This window comes from Rissa tridactyla, chromosome 1 (assembly GCF_028500815.1).
Source record: "Rissa tridactyla isolate bRisTri1 chromosome 1, bRisTri1.patW.cur.20221130, whole genome shotgun sequence".
Taxonomy (NCBI): domain Eukaryota; kingdom Metazoa; phylum Chordata; class Aves; order Charadriiformes; family Laridae; genus Rissa; species Rissa tridactyla.
Window position 1 is genome coordinate 1277357 of NC_071466.1, and position 20155 is coordinate 1297511.

At 42.5% G+C, this 20155-nt stretch overlaps 1 protein-coding gene across 1 annotated transcript in view; it reads right to left on the minus strand.

Annotated features, from left to right (window-relative positions):
- Positions 1-4530: 4530 nt before the first annotated feature.
- Positions 4531-20155, minus strand: part of TMEM135 (transmembrane protein 135) — a 198633-nt gene continuing 183008 nt past the window's right edge. Inside the window, exons 10-15 of the mRNA XM_054223831.1 lie at positions 16513-16680; positions 13645-13708; positions 12459-12535; positions 10695-10793; positions 9013-9080; positions 4531-6912 (exon numbers count right to left, since the gene is read on the minus strand). Coding sequence (XP_054079806.1) covers positions 6780-6912; positions 9013-9080; positions 10695-10793; positions 12459-12535; positions 13645-13708; positions 16513-16680 — 609 coding nt within the window. The 3' untranslated portion in view covers positions 4531-6779. The remainder of the gene's footprint in view (positions 6913-9012; positions 9081-10694; positions 10794-12458; positions 12536-13644; positions 13709-16512; positions 16681-20155) is intronic.

Below are 20155 nucleotides of genomic sequence, written 5' to 3' on the forward strand. Positions count from 1 at the left end.
AGCACGATGGGGCTGACGCAGAGCACCGGGTAACAGCAACACATGGAGGGAACAGGTGAAGGTGCAGGGGCAAGACCACCTTTTGGGATGCACTGCTGGAGATGGGGCTGGTGGAAATGCATCTGGTTTCCCTCTGTGACTCCATGAGCCAGGGCACCTTCTAGGTGGACACCTCACTTTTAGCTGGTGAAAAATGGTAAATTTTACTGCTTGCAGGTAATGTCTGGTGCCGCTGGTGCCTGAGGAGTTGTGGTGGGCTGACGGTGTCCCACCAGTGCTGCTGAGCCATGGCCAGGAGGTGACTTTTATCCAAGTGCCTGTTCCTCATTACACGTTACCCAAAGCTCCTCTAGATGACTGGTACGCGTTGGTGATACACTCTCACTCCCACAGGGCAGCAACGGCGACGAAGTGAGAATGGCACCCCGTGAGCCCCTGTCTGGCTTAAGCCTTCGGATGTAGCAGAGTTGCTCTTTCAGTCACTTTTTCAGCTCCTGTAAATGGTCACGGACAAGGAGTTTCCCCGTCGAGTTACACGTCATGTGGGAGGGGAAACGTTTCTTTTTTTTTTTTATTTGTTTTAAATCTGCTTAAGCTTAAGCTTCGTTTGGAGCTGCCAGGTCTTTACAGTGGAGGGAGGAGACGGTGAGCGCCTGCCCCACGTTGCTGTAGAAGAGGCCAGACCTTGCCTCCGTACACCCAGCGCGATCAGCCCCGAGATGGCCTCTCCCACCCGGCTACGGGCACCACCAGCAGATGTCACGGGTGAACCAGGGGGTCACTTTCTGCCTCGGTTTCAAGTTTACAGGATATTATTTTTTGTGTGTCCGAGGAGACGTAAGAGCACCTCAGTGCAAGGCGGTTTGAGACGTTAAATCTGCTTGTGAACATAATCACAAGTGACCTGGGCTGGAATTGCCTGATTTTAATTTTTTTTTTTTTTTCCACAGCTAATAGACAACGAGCAAAATGACATTTCTGGGTTGTTCAGAACTTTTTTTACGTGTGTATCAAAATGGTGCAAGCAGCAGTTTCAATGTGGGACTCTCTCAGACCAGGTCTTCACCCCAGCCCAATCTGCCCCTTCTTTTAAGCTTTTACTGCCTGCAATGGGAAAGCAGGTCTTCACCCTTCAGAATAATAGGAAAACATAGAAAAAAAGCCTTGCTTTGGTCCCTGACCCTGTGTGATCAGGTCTTCTGTAACCTTCAAGCAGTCCTGGGAACAGTCCCGTCAGCTCCTGCTCCGACAGCCTCGGCAGCGTTTTTTACGTCTCCGTTGTGGCAGCTGAGGGGAAAAAACATCGATTGGATTCCACCGGCGTGAGAAGATTAATCATCCGCCTGGATTTCCAACCAGCCTCTTCCACCCTGGCTAAAGCCTTGGCATTAATATTTAAAATTCTTCTGACCTCTCTCTGTTTTAATTAGCAAGCGGAAAACTCCCTGGCCTGCGCCAGGAAAAAAGTCCTTAAGATCAAAGTGGGCTCTAATTCACGTTTCTGTTTGCCACGTTCAAAGGAGCCTGTTGGTAAAATGAGTCTCGCATTTGATAGAGATGGAAGGACATAATCCACCAGCTGCGAAAGGTGGGTGTTGTGTCCTGAGTGAAGCCACCCCATTTCAAGGTGGCCAAAGGCAAGGGCGAGCGCTGGGTGATTTTGCCAGTACATCCACAACGGCAATTTTAGGCTCCTTATGGGGGAAAAAATATCCTTGCCTCAAATATTACTGGACATGTACCTACAGGATGAATAAAACATTGAGGATCTTCTAGTAAATAAAAAGAAAACCCATGAAACTGTGTAGCCCAAGGGAAAGGGACAAATTCTTCTGTTGTGTCCTCAAAGGAGTGGGAGAAAACATATTTCTTTTGTAAAAGGAGGCGACTTGTGGAAGTGAGACCCGTCCCCAAATTGAGTCACCCGCAAGTACCCCCCAGGGCTGGACTCATCCAGGCGCAGAACAAGGGCTGAAGTGAGGGAGCTGCCGGGCTCCTTGGTGCAGAGCTCACCGCTTAGAAACACGAATCTGGAAACGGAAACTTCTAGACCGGGATTAAGGCACAAAGCCATGGCCACCAAAATGACTTCACTGGCCCCAGCTCCATTTTACCACCTACCGCCCGCTCTCTGGTCCTCTGCTTCTTCTGTATCATGGCAAGGATTCATAACCCTGGTGCCGATGATTCATAACCATGAGCCTGGGACGCGCCTCTGCTCCGTGTTAAAAGCAGTTGTGGAAAAAACAGTCCTCAACAAAGTAAAAGTTCAGTTTAAGCATCACTGATTGTCTTGCTCTTTGTCTTTTTGTGCCTTGTCAGTGCAACCCACCCCAGGACCACTTCTCCAGAAATATTTTTCCTCTGGCAGAGTTGGAAGTTGAAGCATTTTCGCACAAGCTGTCCTGAATTTTTAACTCGCCCAGCATAGAGCTGAGCTCAGCCCACAGCAGACCTCTCTGCCTGGGATGTCACCAAGTGTCTGGAAGGAACTCCTTCCCACGTCCTCAAACGCAAAAGCAGGGTGGCCTGGGCAAAAGGAAGGGAAACTCTCAAAGGAGAAGGGGAACAACCCAACAAGTTTTCTGAAAATTATTTTTGAGCCTTACTGACTGTTCTCAGAAATGCTCCATCTAAGATGGTTGGGGTAAAAGGGTCGCAAGTCTGCCATGAGAGGTGGGGGAAGCCACTAGGAGAACAGGCTGTCCATGTTATGGAAGGCATCTTGGTCTCATTGTGGTTGAGAAATGATGAGGAACATGGAGCTTCTTGATCAGACAACAGAAACCCCTACATTCTCAGAGCAGCCTTGCCAGGAGAGATGTCACCTGCAGAAGGCAGAGCTTCTGAAATTGTCCTGGAGACCCAGGTGTGAGACAATACAAGGAAGCTCAAGCTTTTTATCTTCGCCAGTGAAATCACTCCACCTACACTGAAGCAATTCTGGTATTTACTCATCTTCCTCACAAACTGAGACAGCTTTATCTATAAAAACTAAAAATGTGCCATTGTAGGCACTCTTTGCTTTCATTATTAGCTCTCTGAAAGATCAAAATTTCTATATGCCTTCATGTGCTCCTTGATGGAATTATCTCCCACACATGAACCCAACAAATCTGCACTAATCACAGCCATGTGCTAAATTTAAATGATTCTGGAAAAAAATAAAAGTGCTTTCCTTTAGTGGATCTCGGTGGCAGATGTCAACACTTCATCATCACCACCACCGAAGAGTGGGAATAAGCGATGAACGTTTGCAACAGGAGCAATCTCATATGACCTGAAAATCAGCTGAAAGACAGCAGGCAAAGTATATTAACAAGTGTCCATCATAAAAGAATGACCACAGCCTTCATTTTGGGATTTTGCACATGTATCTGAAGTCACGGCCAGAATGGAAGGGGAAAACTCTAGATGTGGACTGCTGAGTTCTGCTGCTCCTAACGCAGCTTGGCCAACCAAAACCCAAGGGTGGCAGCAGAAGTTGGGGTTCACGGGGGAACATCCCTGCTTGACTGCTCCCTCGGGCAGGAGCAGCGCTCCCCTGGATGCCCAGTGGAGCGGTGCTGGAGGAGAAGCAAGAGGAGGCACCCAAGGGATGGAGCTCGTAAGACGAGGGAGGACACTGGGCTGGGCAGAGGTGAGGGAGGGATGAAGAACCAAGAGGAACTGGGGCAAAAGGCTGGGATCTGGCACAGGGAGCATGGGGGTCTGGGTGCAAGATGGGGACATTACAGCCACGGAGAGCGCGAGACTCGCAGTAAAGGCAGCGTGGGAAGGGCAGTCGGGATGGGGATGGACTCCCCAGAAGAGCCCTGCACGCAAACAACCTCAAGGAAAGGCGAAAACATTGCCTGCTACAGGCATATGTGCTCCTGACCCCCGGGAGCCACGGACGAGGCAGCATCCCTTGGTGCACGCTCCCGAGATGCCTGCTGGGAGCCGAGCACCGTCCTCCCGCGCAGCCTCCCTGGGGACACCCAAACCGCTCCCAAGGAACTGCGGTATTTCAGACTGACCACCACTTCCCACCACCTCCTGAGCCAGACTCCCCCTGGACTCCTCTTCGCAAAATCAACTTTTTTTGCAAGAAGTTCAACATGATCAAAGAAGATACCCGTCATATGATCAAAAAAAAAAAATAAAACCAGCCGTGTCACAAGGTGGTGGGAAACGCTGCCATTTCAGTCGCATGAGGCCCGACCGTCCAGCCACGTGGCGGGGAGAGCTGGGGGCGTGCAGCTTTGCGCTGCCTTCACAACTGCCTATGGGGCTTTTCCTGTTAAAAAAAAATATAATTAAATATTTAACGTCAACCCATATCACATAATTACCCGTGGAAGCGCAGGGCTGCAGTTGTCAGCTGCACTGCTTTGGCGTTACCGCTCCACTTAATGCTGCGTTAGGACTTCAGTTTGTAACAAATACCTACAATTTAAACGCTCAGTCACATTCCCGGCGTTCCTTCTCCACAGGCATTACTTCACTTCGGACTGCAGATGGCTTCTTAACAACAACATCCACAAAAAGTCACTTTTTCAAGCAGCAACTGTTTATTATTGGGAAAAACATTAGGACTTTATTTTTTTTTTTCTCTTACATATACTTGATTTGAATAAAAATAATTTAAAACTTTTTAATTTCTTTTTATATTACATGAAAATAACTCGAAACAAGGACTGTGGATTTCGGAAGCGAGAGAACATAGACAAAACCGTTGTTTAGCTGCTGAGATGTAGAACTTGGATTATTTTCAATGCAAATAGAGAAATAATCACAATTGTCATTCCAGTGAAGAAAATTAATCCATCTATAAAATATCTTGAAGTTTGAGAACGGTATATAGTTACACTAGAAAGTATCCATAATATAATGTGTGAGTTCTAACATATTACCTAAAATATATAACTTCTCAGACTTTACAAGGTCAAATATTTTAGACCATATTCCAGTGGAAAAACACTACAAACCCATTACGATCCTTTTAAAGTTCTCGTTGAATTAACTTTTATTTCCTTTTGAGGAATTTTAATATAACATTTCAAGCAATAAAATATTGCATACAAAGTGGCTTGCAGAACTTCCTTCACACTAACTGGGACAACGGCTGTTTTCACGGATGAAGCACCTTTAATAACAGCGACAAAGCGTCACTGTCACAGTAGCTGATGAAGAAGCAGATTTTGTGCACAGGCTGGTACGATTTTCATGACATTTCTGTAAATCTGATGAAAATTACCGTATATTCAGTAACGAGAAACTAAACTAACAGGTATCAAAATACGCTTAAGGCCGGGGTAGGATTACAGTGTTACAAAACAAAGATTCTATTAATTAATCCAATTCATATCATCTGACACAGACTTCCAATAAAACACTGATTTCTTCTTCTTTTTTCTTTTTAAAATGCAAGCAACCTACTGCAATTTCCATTCCCTGGCTTACCTCGGCTCTTTTCAGTTGAACGTGAATATAGTTCATCTTTTCATGAAGGGTAACGAACACCATTCAGCACCATCTGAATGGGTTCTAACAAAAAAAAAAAGACCCCCAAAAGCAACAAAAAAAGGGCAATTAGCGTGTCAAGGTCTCACTTTAGAAGACAAACTATTATCTGCAGAAATACGCAGGGTAAAAATGAGATGGAATTTGCGTAGGTAGTTATTTGCGTGTAGTACCATATTAAATTTAATGTAACTGTCCCAGTCGTGGCTGCCTGATGGACTGACGGAAAAACCACTCTTCACCCAGTAAAGGAAAAAATACTATTAATACGATCGTCAAAACTGTTCTCTTGTAACAGTCTAAACCTCAGGGGTCAGTTCTCTTTTAAGAAAAGCTTAAAACACTGGCTGGCGTTGCAGCTTGACAAACAACTCCATGCCGTCTACCGCGACAATGTCAAGCCCTTTAAAAATAAACATTTAATGTCAGTGTATTTTGGGGGGGGAATTTTTTATTGTTGTTTTGTTCTTGGCTTTTTTTATTTTTGTAACTGCCTGCTGTTTCCAGCACCATCTCAGAGGCTGGAACGTTTCATTCCTTCCTCTGCCGGTTTTGTCATTTTCCACTTGGCAGATCCCGACCACCACACCCCGCGGCTCGCCACGGCCACCGGTCCCCACGCCGCATCGCCCTTCTCTGTTATCCCTATTGGCAGGGGGACTGACGGCCCTGCAAAGTGATTTCTGAATTAATATGCATTTGCTTTTCCTAAGGACCGCCTTATTTTGTGACCCTAACTCTAAAAACACCGTAATTTTAAATAATGAGTGGGTGGTGGCTCTTTGGAGACAAATCAGTGACGCAGTTTAGAAAGCCAAGGAGGCACTTTTCACCCGACTGCAATAGTTTTAAGATCAGGTAAAATTCTGGACCTAAACTATGCCGTTTTGTCTTCCTTTGTAAATTAAGAATTACTTTTAGTTTTACCAAGAAATATTCTACTGGTATGAGCTGCAGAATTTTTGAAAATATTATGCATATTTATACTTACTTCTCTAAATATATTACTCATTTTTTTAATTCATTCAGGAATCTACCATACTGCCAACCAACTACAGTAATCCAGAAACATTTTCTGTGTACAGAAGGGGCTTAATCACTAAGCCACACCTTCCTGCAAAAGCTTCAGTATTTTTGATTGGTAAAAAGCATTTCTCATTGAAATAATACTGAAGTGGAGCCCAAGCCCTCCTCCATATATACGACTGTTAAAGTTAATTAACTTTTCAGGACAAAACGCGGATCACGTTCAATGACAAGGTATACTGTTGTTCTCAAGACAGCTCCAGCGGTAGCTCTGGTGGCACAACAGTGTATCTTGGGTCGAGCTTAGGTGTGAAATCCTTGAAGTTCTTAGATGCTTCAGTACCAAATACATCTAAAACTTTCCTGTTCATGAGGGCAAACCTGAAAAAGAACAGAGCGAACAGATTACTAGCCTCGTTTTGAAAAAAAAAAATCATTCAAATTTATTTATAAAATATTTATTAATGTAATTTACCTATAAAATTATTAAAATTATTTGACTTCCTGAAAGACTGCCCAAATCTTTGAAATACAGGCTTCAGCCTGCATTGCTTAGAGATTGCACTTTTTTCATTGTAAGGACATGGACCTGTTGGAGTGGGTCCAGAGGAGGCCACGAAGATGCTGGGAGGGCTGGAGCCCCTCTGCTGTGGGGACAGGCTGAGAGAGCTGGGGGGGTTCAGCCTGGAGAAGAGACGGCTCCGGGGAGACTTTAGAGCCCCTGCCAGTCCCTAAAGGGGCTCCAGGAAAGCTGGGGAGGGGCTGTTTGCAAGGGCACGCAGCGACAGGACGAGGGGCAATGGTTTAAACTAGAGCAGGGCAGGGTTAGATTAGCCATGAGGAAGAAGTTCTTTACACTGAGGGTGGTGAGACACTGGCCCAGGTTGCCCAGAGAGGGGGTGGAGGCCCCATCCCTGGAGACATTCAAGGCCAGGCTGGATGAGCAACCTGATCGAGTTGAAGATGTCCCTGCTGACTGCAGGGGGTTGGACTAGGTGGCCTTTAGAGGTCCCTTCCAACCCAACACATTCTATGATTCCATGATTCTATGATCTTGGGCAATAGAGATTTAAAAAAAATACATTTGACAAATCTGATCCATAGTGCTTTGTGTGGATACACTTTATATAGCACAACTTACGGAAAAGGGGAGAGGGTCCCCTTCTACTTTTAACTTCACAAAAAACAGTCAAAACAAAATCCACTACTCCTCTTTCTCACCCCAGCCCCGCAAACACTGGCCACGCCTGCCCAAGTCTGAATAACAATTTTATGGGTGTTACAATCTATTTCCATCTGTTTAGTCTTCAAAATCGTTGAGTGAAAGCCCTGTGAAACATCGCTCTATGAAGAGAGTGTCGAAATTACTATCACGGAGATTTACTTCAGGTAAAACAAATGAGCAGAATAGAATTTCTTCTCCCTCCTCTCTCAACTGCAGCAATTTTAGGATTAGCCCAGGAGGGAAAAATGCAGCCAAAACTGGACATCTGCACTGACATCATCCCCCGTATCATGTTTGTCCTGCCTCCGAGGCTGCCTGCAGACTGCCTCCGGGCATCCCACGGAAAGCTTCCCACTACAGCCAGCAATGCATCCAGGCACCTCACGCCCAGCTAGGAGTGTTCTGTGCCACGGGGAGCGGAGGCTCAACGCGCTCCAGGGACCGGCCTCGGATTTCACTCCTATTTTTATAGTCTGGAGAACTCACTGTCATGGCAAACATCACCTTTTATAATCCCAATCATAAATTCATCTCCATCAAGATTTGGATGCCTCGTTTCTGCCGCATACTACATCAGTGTAATAGTGGACTCTTCACTAAATTGTATTTTTAAAAATCAGTGCCAGCAAAATCTATGCTAAAAGGTAAGCATTTTAGATCCCCACGGCAAATAAGAGAAAAAATACTCAGTAAGATGTTAGAGTGCAATTTTATGGTTATAATCAGTGAAAATTTTTCATCAGTTTTCCAGGAAAAAAAATAAATCCTTTCCTAATTGAAACAGATGTCCTATAAAAAAAATACTAAATCTTCAAAGTATTCTTAGGAAATACTCTGACATTTCTAGTAATGCTTTTAAACATGCAGTAATACCACGTCAATCACTGTACGTACTAAGTCAATTCTTCAACCTATACAGTTGTTTACCCGATTCTTCATATTCTACTGAAATCTGAAAGCATTCCACCTTCCAAGTGTACAAAAGATAAAAAAACCCTTCAAGTAAAACACTCATCTGCTAAATAGTCTGAACTAGAGTAAGTCTTTGCTCCTGTCATTACACTAAACCTAGCGATGTCGCTTCAGCAGCCAGGAACTGCAAGTGGACGGGAAACCGTTTGCAAAGCAAAGTAAATACTCGGGAAATCAGCCCCTGGGTACTCTCCCGGCTCTGCTGTTGACAGTGAGTGACACAGAAAGCTGAATGTGATCGATGGTGCGCTTAGGCAAGCCGTAACATACCCCCGATGACATACCTGCCCTTCGTTAGTCGTAGAAGAAATTTCCAGTACGAAGGTCTCAGGTTCTGCACTTCCATGACAGCCTGCAAGGAGAGGATTCCGTCAGAGCCAGCCGACAGCGTCAGGCAAAAGCTTCGTCTGCTGCATTACACTGACAAAACCAGGGAAAGGACAGCTACGGAAATATATATGTTTATATATTTTTTTTTAATTTTGTAAAAATCATCTCGTGATCCACGGACCGAAAGCAGCTGCGATCATTGCCAACGTCCAGCGCAGCCAGTAGACAAACCGCTCACAGCCGAATGCGATGCTCTACGTGGCCACCACCAGCACAGACTGGTATTCCCAGAAGGCAATCGTTCAAAAGTGGCGGTAATTAACTTAGATCTCATTGCAGAGAAAGCAACAATAATCCTTATTATTCCTACGTACAGGATTTTGCACTTGTGGATGTCAAATTTACCTGCTATTTTATCCCCCACTCACTCTGCACTTTGTGATCTACTAGTTCTTGTAGTCATCTTTATATTTCACATTATATATCCTAAATAACGTTACAGAACCAAAATCCTTGTCTTCTCTCTATTCCATTACTTTTCCAGGTCACTTACGAACATAGCGAGTAACAAACAGCTCAGCACAAGATGCCTTTTCTAATTTCCCTCTCCTTCCTCCCTCCTAAACCAAGAAATTTATTTCTAGTCTTGGCTCCCTTTTCCAATTAGTTATTCAGCAATGAAAAAAACCTCTCCTCTTCTCTCAGATGAACTTCATTTCTGTTAGCTTCACATAATGGTCCTTGCCAATAGTGTTTTTGAGATCTCAACGCTGCAGACCTTCAGGTGCCTCACAAGGAATAAAATATCAGTTTGCTTTGATCCTGGAATGAGAGATATTCCCAAATATACGGGAGCAAGGAGGAGTGGCACTGCTCTGCTAAGCACAAGACAGCAGAAGACTGCTTTAATATTCTCTTTAATGAGGGGTACAAAAATTACGTATAGTTATGGAGATGCTGAAAACCCAGTGGGATGTTTCAGCAGCAGGTCTGGAAACGGAGAGATGTAGTAGAACCGTAATTTGGGTGCCACTGAAAAGGAGTTTTTCTAGCTGACGCAGCTGATAAAAGGACTGGGGGAGAAAGCACGTAATTAACTTGGGAAGTGCAAAAGACGATAACTGCAGCTTGTTTTGAATGTAAAACTTCAGGTTTCCTTGCCAATTTTTGCAGATTTTTTTTCAAATAGGCAACTTTAATTCAAGTTAGCTGAAAGTGAAAAATTCCAGTTGATTAAAAAACCCCATAAAATATTGCAATATATTGTTTGTCTCCTTGAGAAACTGTCCTTTCATATGCTTATGAAAGTCCATACGCTTATGTTCATCTTCTGAGTCAACGCATTTTAAGATCTTTTCCAAAGAATTCATTGCCTTGTATAATTCTTTCTATGTAACATTTGTATAATTGCTTTCTATGATTCTACGACTCAGCTATAAGCACATGAGAAACGTGAGTCCCAGAAATGATCCTCCCCCAGTCACCCCACAGCAGGCCGCGGGCGCCCCAGCTCACGGCATCCTGCTGGAGTCACCGCAGCACACCATCCTTCCTGTATCGCCGTGCGCCTCGCTTCATTCGACGTGTGACTTAAACTGACAGAACTTCATATTCTGCCAGAAGACAACACACTTACGGCCTGAAAGCATATCGATGTCGAAATGGCATAGATGATGCTGTCCGCATGAGGAAAATAGGGAACCTTCCCTGCTTCAATGCCTTTGAAGTATATCGTCTGTAAGAATAAACGAAAAATGCTGAATGAAACAAAGTAAAGTAGCTTTTTTTTTACTTTTTACTTATTTTACCTTTTCCGAAAACCATGTCGGCATTACTCACCTACCCACGTACATTTGTGTTTATGTCCACAAATGCGACACTGATTGAGCTAGCTTATAGAAGTCACCCCAGCTCAACAGAGTAAGAGGCTAGAAACGCAGGGAACAGGACTTAGCAACAGCTCGGGTGTTAAAAGGGTAGTACAGATCTTAAAGATAAAAATGGGAAAGTTTGCTATGGTAAATTCTTCATTTTAAAAAAGCAAAAGAACAATGCAATAACCACTCCAACAAAGCGAATATTCACTGCTCTTAAACAGCTTGAAATCACATACTTTTCTTTCTGAGAAAACATGTAAAGTTTATTTTCCTGAGCACAGCTTGACCTTCCAAAGCAGCACACGCCTCTTTGGTCAGTTACCCTTGGCTTGCGTAAGATGATAAAAGTAGTTTAAAAAGGGTGGGGGGGGGGAAAAAAGACAGAAAGACAGAACACACAGCACTTTTCTTATTTCCCTGCAGCCACAACGTCTCAAAGTCCAGAGAAAACCACCAGCAACACAAGATAATATTGGGTTTTTCACAACTGGTGCTCTAAAAGTTCAATATGGGTAACTCCGAGTTGCTTTTATATAACCAGTATGGGAATGGGAACTACCTGCAGAGCTTGATCCAGGATTACAAGGAGCAAGAATAAACAGAGTATGTCTTCCCTTTTTATGTTTAATTTTATGCTTGAAAAAAAAAAAAAGTTCCTTCTTTTTATATTGTTTGAAATGAATTCTGCTCTGGTAATGGAGGTGGATAAATATCACCAGGGAATGAGGCCCTGGAGGTCCGCAGGACAAAGCTTTGTGATGCGGGGATGATGCATAATAAGAGAACGCCCTCAACTTATTCCAGTGCTGCTGTTGGGGAAATAACCATGACTAAGTCCCAATTTTATGGAAAAATCACAGTAAGAAACCAAAAGCTGGTTAGCAAAGCATAATCAACGTAACCAAACTCTACAAACTTTCTTTTTTTTTCCTGGGCTCCTAATTTTAACAAGTTCAGAGAAATAATTCAAGCCTGAAAAATAGTAATTAGAACAAAGTTCGTTGCAAAGCCGGGAATTCAATCAGTTGAAGCACACTGACAAACAACTCCGGCTATAGACTAAAACCTACGCTATTTTGAGTTATCTTGGATTGTTGAATGCCAAAATTAGGGAACAAAGGCAGGAAGTTAAGCTGTAGCTTTTGGCAATAAATCTGCAATTAAGGACTAGTTTTGATTTATGTTTCTGGCAGAACAGACATTCTTGGAACTTTCAGATTTAAAAAAATCTGCAAAAGCTACACAGCAAAAGGGCTATCAGGAGATTAAAAAAATTCATGGAGAATACACATGGAGACCAGTGGATAAAGGACTTTTAAAATGAGTCACAGAAAGGAAAATAAGAAAGAAATGAGACCGCAGAGCGGCACTGCCTCGTGGCACACATCCACGGAAACACACCACTGCCACACAACTTTGCATTATACTGGAATTGTCTGACAAAGCCTGTGAAGTTCATTTTATTTTTCTGCCTTGAAAAATCAGATGAAATAAAGAACTCTGTTTCGAGGGTAAAGCCTTACCTCTACTAATTTGGACACCAGATACATGGAGATGGTGGTACTTTTGTAAAACATCATAGAAATTCCTGCTAGACACCCTGTAACAAGTAGAAAACAAAAGTCTTGTTAAGATGGTGATTTATTTGTGCTGTTGCAGTACGTCAGCTCAACAGATGCTGCACAACGTTATGCTTTCTGCTGCTACAACAAAGTTCAGTGATGTTCCTGTCCTGCCCATCAAAATACGGTTTACGTCATTAAAAAAAAAAGAAGAGAATTTTGAAACCCTGAAGGAAATCACCTCAGGATCACAGTGTCAAATTTCCTCTCTCGTCCCACAAAGAAGAGAGGCCTCTGAGGTTCCAATACGTGCTCGGCGCACGAACAGCAGGGCAGGGCCTGCAACGCTACACAAACTTCATGGCAAGAGGGTCCCTCTTCGGGTCCAGTGGAGCCCATCCTTTCAAACATGTCACGTACGGAAGAGACAGTGTTTGAACCTCCCACCTCTACAGATGGGAAATAAAAGACAAGTTTACACTTGTGCAGACAATAATATATTGTTCTTGAAGGTGACCATTAAAAACATACCATTTGACTGAATTTGCATTGCAATTTTAATTGCAACTCTTCCAGAGAATCATAGAATTTACTAGGTTGGAAGGGACCCTTCAGAGCATTGACTCCAACTATTAACCTAACTCTGACAAACCCACCACTAAACCATGTCCCCCAGCACCACATCTACACGTCCTCTGAATACCTCCAGGGATGGCGACTCCACCACTTCCCTGGGCAGCCTGTTCCAATGTTTGATAACCCTTTCTGCGTAGAAATTTTTCCTAATATCTAATCTAAACCCCACCTGGTGCAACTTGAGGCCGTTTCCTCTTGTCCCATCACCTGTTCCTTGGGAGAAGAGCCCGACCCCCCCTGGCTACCCCCTCCTTTCAGGGAGCTGTAGAGACTGAGAAGGTCTCCCCTCAGCCTCCTCTTCTCCAGGCTGAACACCCCCAGCTCCCTCAGCCGCTCCTCACAAGGAGCTTTATTTGAAGCTACTTGAGACACCACTGTCACTTTGACACAACCTTGATGAACGCAGCCCTATTCTCCTCACGGAAATCTGAAAAGGCAACAGGAGGACAAACAAAAGAAACATTTGCAGAGTCCCAACAGAAGCCATATAAACTTCTTGCCATGGACTCACCAGCTACAAGGGCGTGAAGCTCATCATCGAGGTTTCGTACCCAACGCAGGAAGCAACTAGTACCCTGTAGGTGAACGGAGAGGAGGATTAGCCTAGTAATTTCTCTTTCAGAACACACAGACTGGGGATATTCCTCTGTAACTACTAATACAGCACACAGTACCAATGAAGAGTGCAGCGTGATAAAACCTATAATCCCCAGTACCTGAAGCACTTCAGTGTTTTAATTAAGAGTTGACTGATACTGTTTCTTTCAAAATCAGAGCACAGACCAATCTAATTTGAATACCAATCTAATTCCAAAGCTAATCTTGAATTTGTATCATCTTCATTTGCTGTAGCTGTATCGACTCTTTCCCGTGAGAAAGTCTGTTTTCAACTCCGTACCAAACACCTCGAGATTTTTCCATACATCCAATAAATTCTGGAACCAGGAAAACACATTAATCTAAAAAGTTAGAACTGCATATGATTAAAAGACGTAGTGAAATGCGTAATAACCTGTTTGTTGACACAGACAACAATGCACAGCTGTTCAGGCCAAAATGGGTGTAAGTAATTGTGGCGTAGGCTGCATTAAAATATATTTCATTTGGATGGCTGCAGGTTACCAAACGATCCAGACTGTTCCACATCTGCCACATCCTCTGCGTTGTTTTTTCAACTGTTTTGGAAATCCATACTTTGTCTCCAAATTTTATCCCTGGTAAATTTCTGTTTGCTTCTAAACGGTTTGAGATCTGCTTAGTAAGGCCCAATCCAGTGCTGACGGCACTGAGACAAGGTGACAATTCAGTGTGACAGCCTGCTGATGTCCACTTTGAGATATGCGTAGATGGACAGATTAGATGGCTCTTAATCCACGTAATGTGTGCTCTTCATGAAATCGAAGGATAATTCATGTTACAAGGGACCTCTGGAGATCATCTGGTTGAACCTCCAGCCTGAAGCAGGTCTAATTAGAGCAGGTTGCTCAGGAACTCGTTCAGTGGAGTTCTGAGCATCTCCATGGATGGACGCTACGCAGCCTCGCTGGGCAACCTGTTCCAATTTTTGCACACCCTCTCCTGAGAACATATGTCCTTATATCTCTTCGGAATCTCCTGTATTTCAGCTTGAACCCACGTATCACCACACCTCCAAGAGGTGTAGGTAGCAATAAAATCTCCCCTGAGCCTTTTTTCTCCAGCTTAAAACCCAGTTCTCCCAGCTCCTCCTCGACCATCGTACGACCCAGTCCTGAAATCATCTTGCTGGCCCTCAGGTGAACACACTCTTGAAAAAGACATTAAAGTTAAAAAAAATAAATAAAGTAATACCTATGTCCAAAAATGGACGCAGATGTGGTCTCACTGGCTATTTCATAGCGCATATTTAAATAAATTCCTTGCAAAGTCATTGATACATTGCAATTATCTCAGTCAATTTCACTACTCAAACTTGTAAACTTATTTAAAAAATGACACCAGGCTACAACGGCCATCCTATTTTCTGCAAAACCACGTTTGCTGACATTAATTAAGAGTAAGGGCAACACAAAATATTAATAGTATACAGCCACTACAACCCTACAAGGGCATTTCAGATGGCTTTTAGGGACAAGATGGACCTTTTTTTTAAAGCAGTCCATAATGCAATTCCTTTGGGTTCAAAATGCATCAAGCCTTTCATTTTTTTCGGCTGTGATCTAATCTTCTGGAGTGTCTGGGCTCTCTGCTGCCCTACGTGCTTATTTCAAACTGGAAGAAAAATATAGCACAACCCAAATCTATGTAAGTTATGGAACGCAAACAATAACAGAAAGCACATACTTAATAAACTCTAAATGTCAGAGTAGGTCACTCTCCTAAAATGAATATCTACAGCACTAAGTTATAGTTTGCAATCGGAGCTTTTAAAAGAAATCAAAATCATTTCAGCTTTTGCAATCTAAACACCCTTTTCTCTAAAGGCTCCTTTCTTAAAAAGTTTGAGCAAAAATTTAATTTTCAAATAAACTCTGAACAACCCATCTGCACTTTGCCATTACGAATTTGAAACTCTGTAACCTTAAAATTCTTGTGTCTCGATCTGACTGCAAGTGGAGTGAAATGAGGTTTTCCTTACAAATAGCACTTGTTTTTTTAATTTTTAGTAAGTAATGTTTACCCTGAATAACACAGAATTATCTTAACTTTGCACAACAAGTCAAGTTGAAAAATTACACGTGTGATTGAGAACATGAAAGTGCAAAAGCCACTTCAGCACTGCACTATGCCGTATATTCTCCCTTTGGGTGTGTGCTTGGTCGCATTCTCTTCTGGCATAAATAAACATAATTCCATTAACTCCAACAATGCTGTACGAACGTGCATCAGTTCACAATCTGTCATCTTATAATGGTGTAGACGGGTGATTTCCAAGCGGTAAGTGCAATATCTCCACAGCTGCACATGATATATGTTCTGCAATCTCCTGCTCTTTAGCATCAAGTAAGAATTCCAGATATTTGAGCCAAAAAAAATCTGCAAATGGCTTCTCTCTGGCAACGCTGCCGCTACCGCAGCCACTACTTGCGTCTGCACTAAAATGTTTTTGTGTAACAGCGAGTCCCTTTGAAATCCGCATTCACGTTCTCTGAAGTACCTATCTCCTGATCTTGATACCATGCTGCAAAATCCATCTGGTTTATTCCGAAACGATAGAAAAACCACACAGAACGGACGACTAGCTTTCCATTTACGATTTGATTACTGCAATACTGCAGAATTTGTCAGTGACATGCTGTAGCAAATAGTATCGGTAATATTAAGCGGGTAGACATTTTAGCTCTTTGTGATATTCTGAAAAGTGAAATAAAAACCATGGCATTTGTCATTAGAAGCTTACTTTGTATATACTGACGAAAGATCCCAGGAAGGCTCCAAGTTGGAAATTTTCCTTGTTGTAGAAGAGGGAAAGTATCCGGGATGGGTCTGTAAACAGGTGCCGGAAGGTGGATGGAATCCGAAGGCAACACTGGATCAGGTAACCAATGCTAAACATCCTAATGAAGCCCTAGAGAAAAGAAAGAAATATTTTTGTGGCAAGAAACCACCAATTCAGGATAAGGAAAAGCAAAGACGTCTACAGAAGTACTTATTCTTTTACATCAAGCAGTTTAAAACCCACTCTGCTGCTACTATGTAAAATGCATCCCCATCTTCAAACTCAAGACCAGTTTGGTTTTTTTCCTTGATTCCCCTATAAAACAGCAAAGGCAATAAAATCATAGACAATTTACTCTCCTTTAATTTCTATGAATATCTGAAAGGCCTCAATTGGCAAACTCGATTTCTCTTCTGCTCCAAAATTCTGTTCTTTGAAATAATCCCCATGACTTCATTTCCAGGTTGCTGACCGGCTTTTAACCACAAGTGGGCATATAGAGGAAAGTAATGCGGCGGAAAAAAAAGAGCACTTCTACCCTTGAATGTCTGGAGAAAGCACTAAAGGAGGAAAAAGTCCACAAAAAATACATTTCAGAAAGTGTGAGAATTAGAAATTGACCCTGGCGGCTTGGCAAGTGCTCGCATACTTTCCCACAACCAAACTGGAGCGACTCTGCAGCAAGAGAAAGGGCGAAACTGGGAGGGAGGTTACGCACAGAGCTACTGAGAAAGGATAACACAGGTTCCACTGATCTTTTTTCTGACTACTCCACCTTGGATACAGATCTGCTTTTTTAAACCATGTCACAAAACCACACTGCCTTTTTCTTTCCAAATTCTTCTCCACAGTTTCTTACAACTGCTTCCACAGCTTCCTATCATTATTCTTGCCCTATGGCTGAACTTCTCTCATCTTCCTGAGTAAAATCGATCCATTTTTTGGTTGGAAGATGCCTTATCTGAACACTCTCTGTGCACTCACAGTTGGCAAATAAGGCAGGCACCCAACACTCGTGATTTCTTTGGTTCATTTTTCGGAATATACTCAGGGACACCAAGGCAACTCCAGTCACAGGGATAACTGGCAGAGGGTTTCACAGAATCATGGAACGGTTTGGGTTGGAAGGGACCTTTAGAAGTCATCTAGTCCAACCTCCCCTGCCATGGGCAGGGACATCTTCCACTAGATCAGGTTGCTCAGAGCCCCGTCCAGCCTGGCCTTAAATACTTCCAGGGATGGGGCTTCCACCACCTCTCTGGGCAACCTGGGCCAGTGTTTCACCACCCTTATTGTAATAAATTTCTTCCTCATATCTCGTCTAAATCTCCCCTCTTTTAGTTTAAACCCATTACTCCTTGTCCTATTGCAACAGGCCCTGCTAAAAAGTTTGACTGAGCGACCTTTCAAACTCAGAAAGTCAAAACATTTTTGCCTCCTACAGGACTTTATAATGCATCATAAATCTCATAAAATTTTATTGTGGTTAAACATCCAGCAATAAACTTTTCCTGAAGCAATTACTCTCCCTGCTACTCAAGAAGTGGTTCATGAGAATGAAGTAGAAGAAAATACGTTGTGTCATCCAATGATCCAGTAGCTACGAATGAAAAATCTCCACTTCTTCCTCTGCTACCCTTAAAGGTACGTAAATTCGACGTACTGAAGAGCTAACGACCCAGGGTTTTCTGATCGTGTAATGAAAATGCCTACTGAAAGGTATGTGAGGTAGGCAGAGATGGAAATGCACTGTGAATTTGCTGTAATTAAATGTCAAACTTCAGATGAGCACATAATTGCACCTAAAATGAAGAGGTACCCTAGTGTGAAGCACATAGCCCTCATCTTCCAAAAAAATGAGATGATTACGATACCAGGTACCATTATATAAAAAGAAAGTCATAAAATCAGCAGTTACGAACAAAGCCCAAAACAAGAGAACAAACAACATTACGGCATGTTTGACATTTTTACCCAGCTGTAGGAGAGCTACTCTGACAGGGTGAGGAACACTGCATCAGGAAACACTTAAATTCCAACTGAAAACACTCAAGTATATCCATGATTTTATTTTTATGAGTACCCTGCTTGGAAGCGCTGAACTGAAGGACTGAGGCTTAGTTCTGATGTGCATCAAACAGCAATAAGTAGTCACAAAATCCTCCTATTTAGCTTATTACATCAACCAGGTGAACCCATATCACACTTAAACGTGTTTTACAGAGTCATGGAAAGTATTACATCTTATAATCGATACACAATATTGTAACTTTTGTCTTCCATAAAAATACCTCAAATAATAACGGAGGTAGAAACAGCAGAGTACACGCAGGACACTGTAATAAACGTAAGTGAGCAAAGAAAACTCTGCTAAGAGCCATTTCTCTACAGAGACTTTGAGCTGGGACTCAGATCAGCCAGAAGAAGCAGCACAGTGAAACTACATATCCGCAAAACTCAACTTTTTTTTTTTTCCTTTTGAGAAACAGATTTCTTAAAACGTAGTCTCTATTTCTTAAAATAATAGTCAAGATATTCACTATAACTCAAATTCAGCAAAGCACGTGCATCCACACAAACAGAGTTCAGTAGCATACCGAAACTCAGTCAACCTCTTGCAATATATTAGGAATTAATTAGGATACTTAAAATAAATTAGTTAAGATATTTAAAATTTGTTCTGGGTACACAGTAGCCCATGTTCCTTGCAGAGACAGAACACAGGGACTACAATCATCAGAAAATAATCTCATATTCTTTTTGGTCATCCTAGTCGTGTGATAAATTGTGAGGGTTGTCACCTGCAGCATCAGCAGAAAAAAAGGACAATGGGACTACTACTGTTGGCTAATGTCTCCTCAGTGTCATCAACTGGAATCCAAAAGAGGAAAAACACTGTTTGACTGCTTCTGGTAGCTCTTTTCAGACATTTAGAAACCCAAAGCACTTTAAGTATTTAAAATGTTAAGGGAGGTCTATGAAATCAGGTGGTCTGTTCTTACCAAGCGTTGCATAAAAGCCATCATGGATCCCATCAACTGCCTATCGTGCATTTAAATGTGAAGATGGAGAAAAAGAGCATGCACTGACAATTAAAACGCAGATATGATAATGAGAAGACGTGATGTTCAAGGGTAAGGGAAAATACAGCACAGAGGGGACAACTGGGCAATAAGCAGCTCATCATCAGATTTGAAAGCTCCCTTACAGATAGGGAATGACAAAAACATGCTCAAATCACGTCAGCTGACAGTTACTGCTGCTCGACTCCAGGAACAGACACAGAGAGAACTGAAAATGCTTTAAGAATTTTGGGTCTTTAAAAATCCAAATACTTCAAAATAAAATTTTTCACTCATGTTTTAATTTAAAAAAAAAAGTCACAGAAAAGGCAGGAAAGTCAAAGATCTGGCTGCCACTTCAGTGATATTTCCCTGATTCTGTTACTGTAGTCAAGAATAATTTATACTAAAACATTATACAAGACTGGTACAAGAATGGAGTATAGTTCAAATGCACAAAAGGTTTCTCTAAAGAGAGAACAGCTTATGAAGATGTCTTTTGAAAACTTATTTTTAGTCAGGTGAAGACTTAGTTCAGTTCC